Here is a 14,940-nt window from a genome sequence, read left to right as displayed (position 1 = left end):
TGTGTAAACAAATGAGTGTGGCCATTCCAATAAAAATTTATGGGATTTTTATTTAAACTATTTAAAATCTGAATTTCATATAGTTTTCATTATGTCACAAAACATTCTTTTAATTTTTTCTCCCAACCATTTAAAAATATAAAAGCCAATCTTAGCTCAAGGCTGTTCAAAAGTAGACCAAGACTAATTTTGCCCTGCAGGCTGTAGTTTTCAGACCTCTGATCTATGCAAACATTCAAATCTTACACTTACAAATTTTGAAAACAGAATTTTTTGCCTATCTGGTTAGCAGTGATTCAAATCAAGGTGTTTTTGCTCTGTTTAAGATAATTTTTAAATTTAACACCCTCTCAATTTGCAAAAACAGTATGTTGGTATTAGAGAAGACAAAAATTCAGTAGAGAATCTTCCAGAAAAATCTTCATATAACTGACAATGGAACAGAAAATTTAGTATAATGATTTAATACAGGGAAAGATATACTTCTTCCATCTGAATGAATGCAATCTGTGGGTTATCAGCAGCATTAAATCTAATTTAAAAAATGGCACTTACACCAGACCTTCACCTGGATCATAAATTGTTAAAACAAGACTTTTGAAAACAAGATAACATATTCAATCATATTCCTCTCACGTACACATGTTTTAGTGAGAAGTATATTGTACTATTATAAAAATTTTTAAGCATTTTTATTATTGTCTTGCTCTTCAAACCTTTTATTTTATAATTTATGTAACACATTATTATGTACTTTAGTGTATGTTTATAATATGTAAGTTTTATGCTCTTAGAGCAGTGCCTAGCACATAGTGAACCCTATAAAAATTAGGTATCTTCATCATAATAAAGGTACATGCTCGACTTTTCCTTTTGCTGATTAGGTACATGAACAAAAAGTTTGGTATCTACTGTTCTAGGTAAGAAATGGTGGCAGCTTGGAAGATGGTGTTAGCAATACCAAAATATAAAGGCAGATGGATTTGCTTAATGTTCTCAAGGTAGTATCACAAGACCTTTCTGAAAATTTGATTGTGGGATGAAGGAAAAAGAGGCTTCAATGATGATTTCTTTTCTGTGGCTTGAGACAAATGGAATTGTTGCTTATGGTTCTTACAGTAGTACTGAAGATGATAATAATTTGCACTATATGCCTCTTAGTATTATAAAAAGAAAACTTTAAATATCATAGAAATATACTAAAACTGGCTGATAAAACAGAAAAAACATCTTAAGACTATCTTTTTTTCCACAGTAAATGTACACTACTTTGTAAAGCATTCTTTTGACTAACTGCATTTTATATTTTCTCAAAATCTGAGATGCTAGGAGAAAAAAAATATATTTAAGAGTTCTATTTGATACTTTTAAGATTCAACTTTGCTATATACAAAGTATAATTGTATTCAAGATTATTTATCATACATAATAAACTGCTAATTTGAATTTACATGTTAAGTTTACCAAAACTATGCAAATTGAGTTTATAGAATTAAAGACTAATCTTTAATTCTTAAAACTATATACACATATACATAAAATGCAAGCAAAAATATCTTTTCATAAGATAATAGTAAACTGAGATCCTGAAGGCATAATTAAGACCACAGAAAAACTTTTAGAACTTTTTTTCAAAATTCATAAATAATTGGTTTGATTACAACTTTCTCCATTACTGAAATTATGTTTAATCAATGGAATTTCTTTCCCAGAAAGTTTACACACTGTCAAGGCTATTAGCCATTGTTAGGTTAGGAACCCCAAAACTATGTTTTTCACATATACTTTTCCATTAATTGCACAGACTATATTTCTGGTACTTCACATCCTGCTATAGAGAGGAAAAAGTTTCTATCTGTTATCCTTCTACTTAATCAAACGGAATATACATGTAAGTACAGAAGGGTGGAACTAAGAAGGGCTAAAATTAAGGGCGGACAGGTAGGAAATTAAAATTAACGTAAGTGGTATAACGCATTAGCTTTCTTATTTAGTATGCATGTATCATTATAAAAGTTTTTCTAGCCAGACAATACTGAAAAAAAGTCTAATGGTTCTGCATACCCCTTGTACATATAAAACATGTAACAAGTCACATAACTCCTATTCCAGATCTTTAACTTCCCACTCTTCCTCAATCTTAAATTTATCTTCCTCTCATCTCTGATAACTATCTATCTAAAAAAAATTAGTTTAAAAATGTTCATGATTGAAAATGATTCCCCAAAATATGGAGAGGGCAAAAATGTTTGGAACGGAGTGGGTATGGAAAGCTTACGTGTCTGAAGATATCCACTGCAATGCTACTTGCAATGATAAAAATTGTGGAATATGCACTTGATAAGAGTCTATCATTATACTGACTATGTAGCAACATGAAAAGATGTTTATTTGGAGAAAAAGTACAAAATATATTAAGATTACAACTACGTAAGCAAATATATATACTCAAAACTGCATAAATACAAATAACGAAAGGTGAAAGAAATTTTTCTCCTAAAATCTTTTATTGCATTAAAAGTTTTAAGAACAAATTTTTAGGTAAAAAAAATAAAAATAAAAAATGAAAATGATCAGGGAGTATTATTAGCATTTTGGGGGCAAAGCACAGTGTAACGGTTAATTTTGTGTATCAACTTGACTGGGCCAAAAGGTGCCCAGATATTTGGTCAAATATTATTTTGGGTGTTTTTGTGAAAGTGTTTCTGGATACAATTAACATTTAAATTAGTAGTCTGAGTAAACCAGACTGTCCTCCATAATGTGGGTGGGCCTCCTCTAATCAGCTGAAGACCAGAATAGAACAAAAAGCTGATCCCCACAGAGTAAGAGAGAATTCTTCCTGACTTCAACCTCAAACTGAAACATCGCCTCTTCCTGGGTCTTGATCTCGTTAGCCTTAGGACTAGAACTGCAGTGTCAGCTCTCTGGTTCTCAGGCCTTTGGACTTGGGGACTAGGACTACAACATCAGCTTTTCTGGGTCTACAGCTTGCCAACTCACCCTGCAAATCTTAGGACTTACCCGCCTCCATAATCACAGAAGCCAATTCCTAATACGTCTCTTTTTGTATATATGTGTATATATATCTATGTATATACATACATCCTATTAGCTATGTTTCTTGAGGAACCCTAATACACCAAGGATGCTAAGGATGCTAAATGTCCTACAATGTCAATGGTACCTCTATTGAGAAACATTACTTGAATTGGGAAAAAACTTTGGTCCCAGTGGCCAGCTGGAGATTAAGAGGTGTACCTTCTAACAAGAAGATGTACCCTCTAACATTACTCAAATCATCTTACATCAGATATACAACAATGGTCTCCTCTCTTTGTTGTGGAGTCATGTGTTACTTTAAAGCGGCCCCGAAATAATTGGTAAAATCAAAATTTACCTTTCTTTCCATGCATTTTTAAACAATCTGATACTGGTAGCCCATTGCATTTTTCCTTTTCACAGCATTTTAAGTTGCAGATTCTATATGTCTTCTTAGAAAAATTATAAATACGCATAAAGCTAAGCATATCTTTCTCAAGACTCCCTCAAAAAACAATTCCATCAATATATGAAAATCAAGACATTGCCCTTGACCACGAAGCAAACAGACCAACCTCGAATAGGCTAGCTGTGAGTTCTTCCAGTTCCTGTCCAAGCTGATCTCGTACTTTAGATAGTCTCTCACACTCTTCATCTTTTAACTTCAGTTCCTGTGAAAAATTGATCATTTTACTTTGGATTTCCATTGTTTGAAGTTAGATTCAGCGGACTATATAACCTTTACTCATAAAATTATAAAATATTAATACTATCCCCTCCTAAAATGTTCACACTGAAAATGTTTATTTAGCATTCTCTATGTGAAGAACCTGGCAAATATAAAATTACAAGTAATTCTACCTCAAATATTAAATGTTCATGTTTCTTTCATAAAACATCCAAAGATTAAATATAATATAGGACATGTAAAAATAAACAATTAAATGACTTCTTTTTCCCTTAACTTTTCTCTGAATACATTTATTTCTATCAAGCAAGCAATTTCTTCAATTAGGCTTATGTATTTCAATAAAAGTTCAGTGGTTCCCCCCCATGTTTACTTTAAAATTATTTATTTATTGATAACTTTATGTACCATACTGCCTTTAGTCTATAATTTCCATTTAGGCGACTATACCATTTCACACTGCAACCAGAGGCAAATAATGTATATGTGCATTTAAAATCAAGAAGAAGGTTAAGAACAACAAAAAAATCATATCTTACATTTATACATGACTCCACAACAGGTCACAAATAGATGTTTAAAAACTTCTATATTAAAATGTTACAAATATGCAATTTTATATGTTGCCCTAAATTAATCTTTCAAGCTTAGAGATAAAAAAAATCCCAGCTGCTTATATACTGGCCACAATTACACTAATAAAATAATGGCTCCGTTGTGTTATAATTGTGGTGGCAGCAGAGTTTTTTAATCCCTTAAGGACAATTCCTGAAAGTCAAATATACCAACTGAGATCATCAGGAGAACCCAATGACATCTTCAGTATAACTGGTAAAAGAGAATCCCCTCAAATATTAAATTATGAGAGAACACGGCTACACTGCTAACACTGGAGGATCAGCAACTGTGTGGAAGGGAGCAGCAGGAAGTGAAAGGGACTACAGAGATACCCTGCAAAATCTCAAAACCCAAAAAATCATTACAAATACCCCAAAGGGAAAGGATTCTACCTTTGATGGAAACTAGGAGAACAAATCTGAGAACAAACAGGAAAAAAGGGAAAAGTTTTCACAGGCTCCAGGTTACAGGTGAGTACAAAAATCTATCGCAAGGCAGCAAACAGCACTATGAAGCTCTAAACTCAGGGATCTCAAAGCATCCAGTAAAGAAACTCTTCTAGGACAGAGCTCCATGCTGATGAGAAAAGTCTGATAATCTAAAAACAAATTGCAAGACATGAATAATAGAGAGAGAGAAGGTTCAGATATTAAAGCAGGGAGGTGAGTGTCAAAGTTCCAAAGGAAACAGATTGCAGAAAGTACTTTAAGAAAAAATAAATACCTTGTGATCTAATGTTAATAAGCCTGTAAAGCTCGCAGAGACACTAGGCTAAAGGAGAAAACCTTCTTGAACAAGGCTTACCTCTGAGAGACCCAACAGGCTACACAGATACACCAATAACAAGAGACAGAAATCTCTTGGACATAAAACTGAAAAAGCTATATTGGTTTACCCTACTCCTTCACAGGAACCTCCTCCTAATAGTCCAGGGAAATTCACTTCATTTAAACATGGTGGGGGGGGGGGGGGGGGAACCAACAAAAAAAAGTGGAGTTATCATAATAAAAAGTTAAACATAAAGCAAAGTCACCTATAAAAGAAAGAAAAATCAGATTGGTATTATTAAACATCAACAGCATTTTATTCTAGAAAACAATGCAGTAACATTTTCAAGACACTCAAAGTAAAAAAAAAAAAATGTGAGATGAGGATCTCAATATCCAGCCAAAGTGCCCTTTAAGATGTAAGGCCAAAGATAAAGTCATAAGCCTGCAAAACTTTAGAGAATATCTCTCCCATGAGCATGCCTGAGTGATCAAGTCGAGAATGATAATCAAGAAAAAACTGAAGATTTAACATTAAAGAAATGGGGATGAGAAGCAAATATATGTAACTATAGAACTACAATTAAAAGGTGGGGATATCAAGAAATGAAAAAACAAGCCACAGAGTGGGAGAAAATATCTGCAAAAGACATATCTGATAAAGAAGTTTGTTATTCAAAAAATATACAGAATTTTTAAAACTCAACAGTAAGAAAATGAACAACCTGGTTAAAAAATGGACAAAAGATCTGCATAGATATCTCACCAAAGACAATATACAAAGGGCAAGTAAGCAAGTGAAAAGATGTTCCATGTCATCAGGAAGGCACAAATTAAAACAAGCACCACCATACACCTATAAGAATGGCCAAAACCCAGAACACTGACAACACTAAATATTGGCAAGGATGGGGAGCAACAAGATCTCTCATATACTGCTGGTGAAAATGCAAAATGGTACAGCCACTTTGTAAGACAGGTCAGCAGTTTTTTACAAAATTAAACATACTCTTACCATATGATCCAGCAATCACACTCCTTAACATTAAACCAAAGGAGCTGAATACTTATGTCTACACAAAAACCTGGGGCATAATGATGTGTTAATGCAGGTTCATCAACTGTAACAAGTGCACCACTCTGGGGCAGAATGTTGACAGTGAAGGAGGGTGTACGTATGTGGGCACGGGGGTTGTATACGGGAACTCTGTAAATCCCTCTCAATTTTTCTGTGAACCTAAAACTGCTCTAAAAAATAAAGTTTTTTAAAAAAAACTTGGGATAAAGCTAACAGCTATATAAATGTTATAAGCTTTATGAATATAAAAATAACACATGCGAATAAAAGTAGAAGGATGAAATTAAATTCACAAACATCTTAAATATTAAATGGGAATAAAGGAATACAAATCACTCTGAGGCTCACAAATCAATTAGTATAAACCTAAACATATTTAACACCCTAGAGATTAACATCAAGATAATACTTTAATAAAATTTAATGATACAAGAGAAAGAAACAGTAACTAGATAATTTTAGTACTGCCCATAGTAGGGAACAAAGGCAGTAACTAAAGAAGGGCTAAGAGATACAAATAACTTCAACTAAAGGTAACACTAGAATGGAAATCGTATCTTCCAAAATACCAAAGAAAACAGAGCACATAGCGAAAAGGTATATGTACACAGACAATAGTCATTCAAAAGCCACATGACAGAGACAAGCCCAAACACAGCATGTTTCTCAATAAATGTAAATGGGTGTAACACACCTATTAAAAGAAAATAATTTTCAGATTGGCTAAAAAAGCAAAATCCATCTCTATGCTCTATATAAAAGACATACCTAAAACAAAGTGATTCAGACAGATTAAAAATAAAAGGGTGTGCAGAAGTATACTAAAATATATAATATAAATAATAAAAAAAAACCAGGGATCTCAATCTTAATAGCAGACTAGTCAGAATATGGGGCAAAATCATTAAAGACAAAGGAAACTTCATAATGCTAAACAGTATAAAGTAAAATGAAATTTTAAAATAATCCCAAATACAAAAATACAAAAGTAGAGCTGAACAAAAAGGAAAAAAGACACACCATGTTCTTGGATAGAAAGACATCATAAAGATTCTAATTTTCCCTGAGTTAATCTATAAATCTATAAATGCGTAAATTTAATACCAGGTTCTTTCAAACTGTAAAATTTTACTATTTTATAAATATAGATGAAAAGTAAGTCAATTCATTTAACACTATGGTAATCCAGCAGCATACACACCCAAGTAAGATACTGCCCCTCCAATCCATGAGAGCCATACATACGTCATGCATGAAGGTGACATTCTTGAACTGCTCCCTACAGTCAAACAGAGCAGCATAAACCTCACTCTAATACTAAAGACCCTTTACATGTGTTCAGTTTCCCTTTTCAGAGTTATTTCTCTTGTCCATACTGTAAAGCTGGAGTTACACTGGTCTGATTCATTCATGTTTCATTCCCAATCTGATCCCATCCATCTGGGCTAACCCTTTCCCCATAAATGTCTGACTACTTTCTCTTTATGCTTCACAGTCCAACTTAATCTACCTATATGAAGTCAAATTTGTATTTCACATGAATGTTTTTAGATTTTGATTTGTATTTTTCATTATTGTAATATAGTTTCAAAATTCATTCCTTCAACAAACATTAATTTTGTGTTGACTGGATGCTAATTTTCCTGTTAGCATCAGGCATTCAACTAGGTGCTGGAGACAGAAAAAAATGAGACCTAGTCCATGATTTTCATAAAGTCAGAGCCTACTAAGGGTAGAAAATCTTTAAATGGATTCATGAGGAGATTTGATAGGGGTGATGGTAGTGATAAGTACATACTAGAAAAAGCAGGAGTTTGCCAAATGTAAAAGAAGGAATAAAACATGTTTTATAGTAGTTAAAGTTGGGGAAGAGTAAATGCTACAAGAAGAAAGTTAGGTTTATGGCCAATCCTGAAAAGCCAGAAAGTTAGGTTTATGGCCAATCCTGAAAAGCCATGGCTAAGAAATTGGGACTCACTTTAAAGAAAAGGAAAAATTATCTCAAAGACAATGGGGGAAGTTACTGAAAGACTTTAATTAGAATAGTGACAATCAGATTTGCAATTCAAATGATAACTTGGACAGTGTGGCTAGGTTAAAAAAAGACGAGACAAGAAAAACAGTTGATTACTGCAATATTTTAAGCAAGAGATACAGATTTAGAGTGGTAGTATCAGAGAAAAGGAATTTGAAAGATATTTAAAACAGAATATCAGGACTCTTGATCAAATGTATTTCATCCAATTTAAGAAAATTTTTAAGATAAACATTTTATACATCAAAAAAGAAAAAATGCTGTCTATGAATCTAAGAATCTATGCTTCTTTTTCACATAGAATTTTCATTTTACTTACAGGAAGAACTCTTTTAAAATTATGAAAACACAGATTTTTATCCTATGTCTTTTTTGCTTTTTTATACCTTTTTTTGGTGTTAAAGTCACATGGTGAGATCATTTTGAATACATTTAACCCAACAATTAAGACCAACAAATACAGCACCCAACTCACATAATTCAATTGAATTAACAAGAACAGCTATGACCAAGTTCAAGCACAAGTAGGCAATGACAACTGTCATGATTATTGCCTAGCTGAGAGTAATTTTAAAACTCAAACTGATTTCAGAGATGTTAAAATGGGGAAAAAACATACAACTCAGAATAAGTGAAATATTACCATGTATACATGTCTTTTGTCTCCAACTAGTAAACACCTTAAGGACAGGGTCAAATCTAATTTATTTTTGCCCTCCATAGGGCCTCATATAATGCTGTGAGTACTTTGGTTACTCAAGTAATATTTGTTTATAAAGAATAGAGTAAATGTTTATAAACATCCCTGGCCACAGTTAGCAAGGCCATGCTGAACATGGTTTTGGTACCATTATGGGGTTCTGAGTGATATTCTCTGGCTGTAAGCTATTCCAATGGATTTTATTTCCCAAGTTACCACATTCTCTTTTAAGAACGAATAATTAAAGATGAAAGTAACTCTTTATACCAGTAGGTCTCACACATTAGGAAAAACTACAGACAATGATAAAGAAGAATCTCACATAACATGCAAAAGAACAACGGTAAGGATAACAGCTGACTTTTTGTAACAATGCAAGCTAGAAGGTACTGGAACAACATCTTTAAAAGTGCTAAGAGAAAAAACTATTAATCTAAAATTCTTTCAAGAACAAAGATAAAAAAAGATCTTTACAGATATACAATAGCTAAAAATAATTTATCACCAGCAAACACAACAAAATTGTTAAAGGAAATCCTTCAAGTAGAAGGAAAATGATGTCAGATGGAAATCTGGATCTATATGAAGGAATGAAGAGCACCGGAATGGTAGCTACATGAGTAATTACAAAAATTCTTATTTTAATAACTTTGAAAGATAATCAACTGTTTAATGCAAAAATAATAACAATGCACTGTGGAGTTTAACAATTATGAAGAAGTAAAATGTATGACAATCACAGAACAAAGGCAGGGAGGGAAAAACAGAAGTACACTTTTGTAAGATACTTACACTATATGTGAGGAAGTATAATACTATTGGAAGGTAGACAGTGATTAAGTTAAAGACGTATACTATAAACCCTAAAACAAATCGCTAAATTAGCACAACATATATAGCTAATAAACCAAAGGAGACAAGATGAAATCATACAGAATATGGAATTAATCCAAAAGGAGGCATAAAAAAAGGGAAGACAGGGAAAAGGAACAGATGGGACAAAAATAAAACAAATAGTAAGATGGCAGATTTAAACCAAACTGTATCAATATCATATTAAATGGCCTAAAAACATCAATTAAAAGGCAGAGATTACTAGAAAGGATAAAAAGGCAAGACCTAATTATATGCTGCCTACAAGAAACCCACTTCAAATTTAGAAAAGACAAAAATAGGTTAAACGTAAAAGGACAGAAAAATAGTAATTATCTAGCCTCTCTTACAAGAATAATCAGAATAAAGAGAATGGCTGTTGACTTAATTTTGATTCACAAATTGCCAAAATTAAGGAAGTATTTTCATATTCAAGAGTCCTTTTTAAGCCTTGAGCTCTAAGTAGTAATACTATCTTGTACTCTTCATAATAAAATTCGCCATATATGTTCACATGTCACTATTTCAATTACCTCAACAGTACCTCTAAATACAGCAAATTAAAGATTTCAAGAGAAATTCCCAATCTGAGCTAAGAAATTAGCAATCTGTTCTGATCAATAAGTAATCACAATGTATTCTCAAAGATAGATATATATGATTAATATTTTACCTCTATATAAACTGCAATTTCACTTAATACTGTGTATTAAGACAACAGAGTCTGAGTCAGATGGCAAAAGCCACATACAATTACAACTCAGCACACACCTTGTCTTTGGGAAAAGATTAAAAAGATTACTGAATTTTCTTTCTGATAAAATATATTTAACCAAAAATGTTTTAACATATCTGCATGGCTGTTTAACCATTAGCCATTCATTAAAGCATTTATAAAGAAATATATATGCCAGGCATTGTACCATATTATGCTAGGCACTGGGGATACAAAAATCAATGTTATGTTCTTGAGAGACAAGTCTAGTAGGGAGAGAGTGGAAATATATGTTTGCTAAATGTCATAATATGCCGGAAATTACACGTTTGTCCTATCTTCTCAAATATCTAAATGTGAGTTGGTCCATTTCACTCAAGTTGTCAAATTTACATAGAGTTGTTCATATTATTCTTTTATTGTACTTCTGATGTCTGCAGGATCTATACTGATATCCTGTTTCATTCCTGCTATTGAGTATAATCCATGGTTTCTGTCATTTTTTCACTGTCAGCCTTGCAAGAGGTTTGTCAATTTTATTGATCTTTTTAAAGAACCAGCACTTTGTTTCATTCATTTTCTCTAGTTTTTCTGTTATCAATTTCATTGATTACTGTTCTTTATTATTTCCTTCCTTCTGCTTGCTCTGGTTTTATTTTGCTATTTACCTCTACAGTCTTAAAAGTGAGAGCTTAGATTGTTAACTGGAGACTTTTCCTTTTTTCTAATTATGAATATTTAATGCTATAAATTTCCCTCTGAAATTTAATTAGTCTCAGAAAAAGAATAAGATATGCCCACAAATTTAGGAATAGCAGAAATTTTAAAGACGACCAAGTAGGAAACAGAAAAAGTTACCAAGAAAAAAAAATTCTCCGAGGTAGACACAGAAAATATTCAAACCTAGCTGCATGACAAAGGTAATATTACTAAAACAATTCTTCAAAATAAAATGACTTAGACTGAATGACTTCAAGTAAAAGACCATAAAGTCAACCACATGTAAGAAGGGGAAAACCCAGACATGAAACATAACCCACCAAATGTGCATTACAGATAATGCAAGACAGGGACCAGGCAATGTAGAGGACACAAAGAGAGTTTCAGAATCTCATTTTTCCAGTTAGTACTCATATATGAGCTTCTTTACTAGTCTGTCAATTTTACAGATTCTTAAATGCTGACCAAAGGAGCTGAGGCTGTGCACATGTGAAAGATAAGTGTAGAACTATAATGGTTTCATTTGAGTTATCCCATTCCAGATATAAATGTTAATTTAGAATATAATATATGAAAGGATAAAATATTTTTTTGCTTACCCTTTGAGCTTTTGCAAGTTCTTCTTTTAATCTTTCATAGCCCTTTTCTCTGACTTCCAAAACAGATGGGCTTCGTAAACGGGACAGACTATCAGTACTCAACCCAAAAATATCATCATTGCCATCACAAGTCTCTGTTATAGTAGCACCCTGCAAAAACTCCCTCTCTGCACTACAGCTGTCCTTTCTCGTAGTTAATTTAGTTAACCCAGCTGTTACTCCAGAGGTAGAACAAAGTGCTGGGTCTGTAACATGGATGCTGTAAAAGAGAGTTCAGAAAAGATCAGCATGTGCTCAAATGTAAGCAGCATAAACACACAGATCTAGAACTCAGGTCGTAAACACACAGATCTATCCAATTTGGTAGCCACTAGATTTAATAGCATGTCCTCAGTCAAAGCTAACATATTTTAAGCCCTTAAGAGCCGCATGTGGGTAATGGCTATCATATTAGCAAAGAAATAGAACATTTTCATCATCACAAAGTTCTATTGGATAGTGCTACTCTAGAACAGGGGTCGACAAACTAAACACTGGCTAAATCCTGTCTTCCATCTGTTTGTATAAGGCCCACATGCCAAGGTTTACTTTTACATTTCCAAATGGCTGAGAAAAATTAAAATAATATTTTGTGGCACAAGAAAATTATATGAAATTCAAAACTCAGTGTGCATATATAAAGTCTCGTTGGAGCTTATTCATTTATGTACTGTCTGTGGCTGCTTTTGCATTTTAACAGCAAAGTTGAACAGCTGCACTATTCGACTGTATGACCTGCAAAGCCTAAAATATTTACTATCTGGCCCTTTACATAAAAAGTATGCTGACCCCTGCTGTCGAACATTAACATGTATTGCTCTTCAAGGACAAGCTTATATTACTCAAATTTTCTAAAACATTAAAACTTAATGTAATCAAGCAACCTGTCCATTTGTTTAATACGATACTCAAAAACAAGGATCTTGAGGATCTCCTACCTGATACTAGATATTTCTGTACAATTTAAATGTCTGGGGGATGAATACACAGGCTGTGTAGGAAGGTCAGAGACATCTAAGGCATTAGCCTGGATAGGGGCAGAGCATAAGGCTGAAGGGTGTGGCCGATAGATGACACCTGGTGAGGTAGTCTGCTCTTGAGCTCCCGATTCATACACTCCAAGAAGGTCTGGAGAAGTAGGTGAAGCAAGGTTTACTTCATGGAAGCCTTCCAAGGGGTCATTAGCCATAGCAAAAGCCTCATCATAAGATAACCTATGTGAAAATAAAACACAGGTAATTATTCAGAGATAGTGCCACTTAAAATTAAGATGTGTAAAGTATAAAGTATTAACTTACATTATAAAGTATAAACTTACAATTAAAAAGATAGCAAAGGAAAAAAACTACAATCATTTAACATTTAAGTGACCTCAGAGTATAAATACTACAAAAGGCAAACAATTGGGTTTGAAATAGACTTGAGAATGATAGCTAATACTGTTAAAGTTAGTCAATTAATAAGTAACAATGAGGAAGGAATAAAAATGTGCTTGATATTTTTAACTTTGTTATCATATGTGACATTGGTTAGACTGAGTAGAAGAGGCAGTATAATACATATATTCAGAATGAGACAGACCTAAGTTCCACCATCTGTTCTGTTCTCCCTCATACTGGCTATGTGATTTTAGATAAATGTTTTTTCTTTCCTTTTTATTTTGAAATAATTTCAAATTTACACAAGAGCTGCAGCACTCTTTCACCCAGATTACGAAACTGTTAACATTTTGGAACCATTTAATAGGTTTCAGACATGATGTGCATTACCCCTTACTAGCTCAGTTTATATATCCTAAGTACATGGATGTTCTTCTAACTACAAAACCAGCATCAAAATCAGGAAGTTAATGTTGCTCAATATTAATATCTAATCGCCAGGTCTCAAACAAATTTCACTGATTGTCCCAACAACGTTCTTTATAGGCCCAGGATCCAATCCAGGATAATGTATTATATTTCTCTAAGCCTTAAATTTCTTCTCTCACAAAATGAGAAAGGGAATAAAGATATTCCCTCTCTTCTTCAGGTTACTGTGAGGATTAAGGAAAACAATTCACATAAAATATTTAGCAGTGTGCTATGTATCTGGCACATAGTATGGCCCCAATAAGCATTTGTTATTTAGTCAGCCATTAACAATAACATGGATGCTTCAGTTTCTACATAAACAAAAAAAACATTTCACATAACTACTCAGTTACAGTAGAGTTTACATGAAAACGAGTGTATCATTTACGTTTTTCACTTAAAGAATCTAAAAAAGAAATCTTATAAATCCTTTACTGATTTCCTATTGTCCACAGAATAAAGTCCAAACATAAGCTTGAAAATCAAGGTCTTCTATACCTGAACCCAACTTCTTTTGATTTTTTTCCTTCCTACAGTAGTACTTGGATAATCATGAGTTAATATCTTCCCAGCATTTCTCAAAATTCCCAAACACAAGCACCAGTGTAGCGCTAAATCTCATTAAGTATAAAAAAAAATCATTCATTAAACTGAAAAATTTTATTCTCGCATACACTTAATAAAAAGACAAGTAGAGAAGAACAAAAGTTGCCATAAGTCGAAAAGGAAGAGATTGGATTGAATATTTACATATTCTCTCAAAATTTCAGATTATGCATCACAGACCTTCAAGAATATATATGGACAATCAAAACTCTAACTACTGAATTTACGAATGCCAAATTTCAAATCCAATCGATGTTTTCTTTATTGTAGCAAACAGTACTTTCTGTCTTCAAAATGAAACTAGTCCTTGTTTTTCACCCAAAATATTCACTACGCCAAATGAAAGACCATAGTAACAAGAAATTTAAAGTATTATTCAATTATAATTTATTATTTTTTCATCTGAGAATATTTCTCATTCTTTATTTATAATACACAGACATACACCGAGCAAATATCCAACCCTGAATAATTCATTTTCACTTGAATAGAGTTTACTAATCAATTCACTTTAAGGTAGCAAATAGGGTTTTTATCAAACTTTGACATGTTATCAGTATTAACTATTTATGATACTTTCTTCTATCTCATATATTTCAAATTCATCTCT

The 14,940-nt window shown here is 32.8% G+C and overlaps 1 protein-coding gene across 7 annotated transcripts in view; it reads right to left on the bottom strand.

Moving 5' to 3' along the window:
* The window catches only part of RAB3IP (RAB3A interacting protein), a 43,009-nt gene that overhangs the window by 13,852 nt on the left and 14,217 nt on the right, over positions 1–14,940 (bottom strand). For 3 of the 7 annotated variants that reach the window (XM_023520756.1, XM_011374171.2, XM_023520763.1), the window contains exon 2: positions 3,618–3,713. Coding sequence is in view for 2 of the 7 variants with exons in the window: in XM_011374162.2 (XP_011372464.1) it covers positions 3,618–3,713; positions 11,836–12,094; positions 12,813–13,063 (606 nt within the window). In the remaining 5 variants the exon portion in view is untranslated. Of the gene's footprint in view, positions 1–3,617; positions 3,714–11,835; positions 12,095–12,812; positions 13,089–14,940 lie in introns of those variants that run through there. The other 4 variants (XM_011374162.2, XM_011374147.2, XM_023520752.1 and 1 more) reach the window with 2 other exon arrangements.

The sequence above is a fragment of the Pteropus vampyrus genome, unplaced genomic scaffold, assembly GCF_000151845.1.
Source record: "Pteropus vampyrus isolate Shadow unplaced genomic scaffold, Pvam_2.0 Scaffold9, whole genome shotgun sequence".
NCBI classification, from domain to species: Eukaryota; Metazoa; Chordata; class Mammalia; order Chiroptera; family Pteropodidae; genus Pteropus; species Pteropus vampyrus.
The sequence above is the reverse complement of the archived record's forward strand: the minus strand, read 5'-3'. Positions and strand labels throughout refer to the sequence as shown.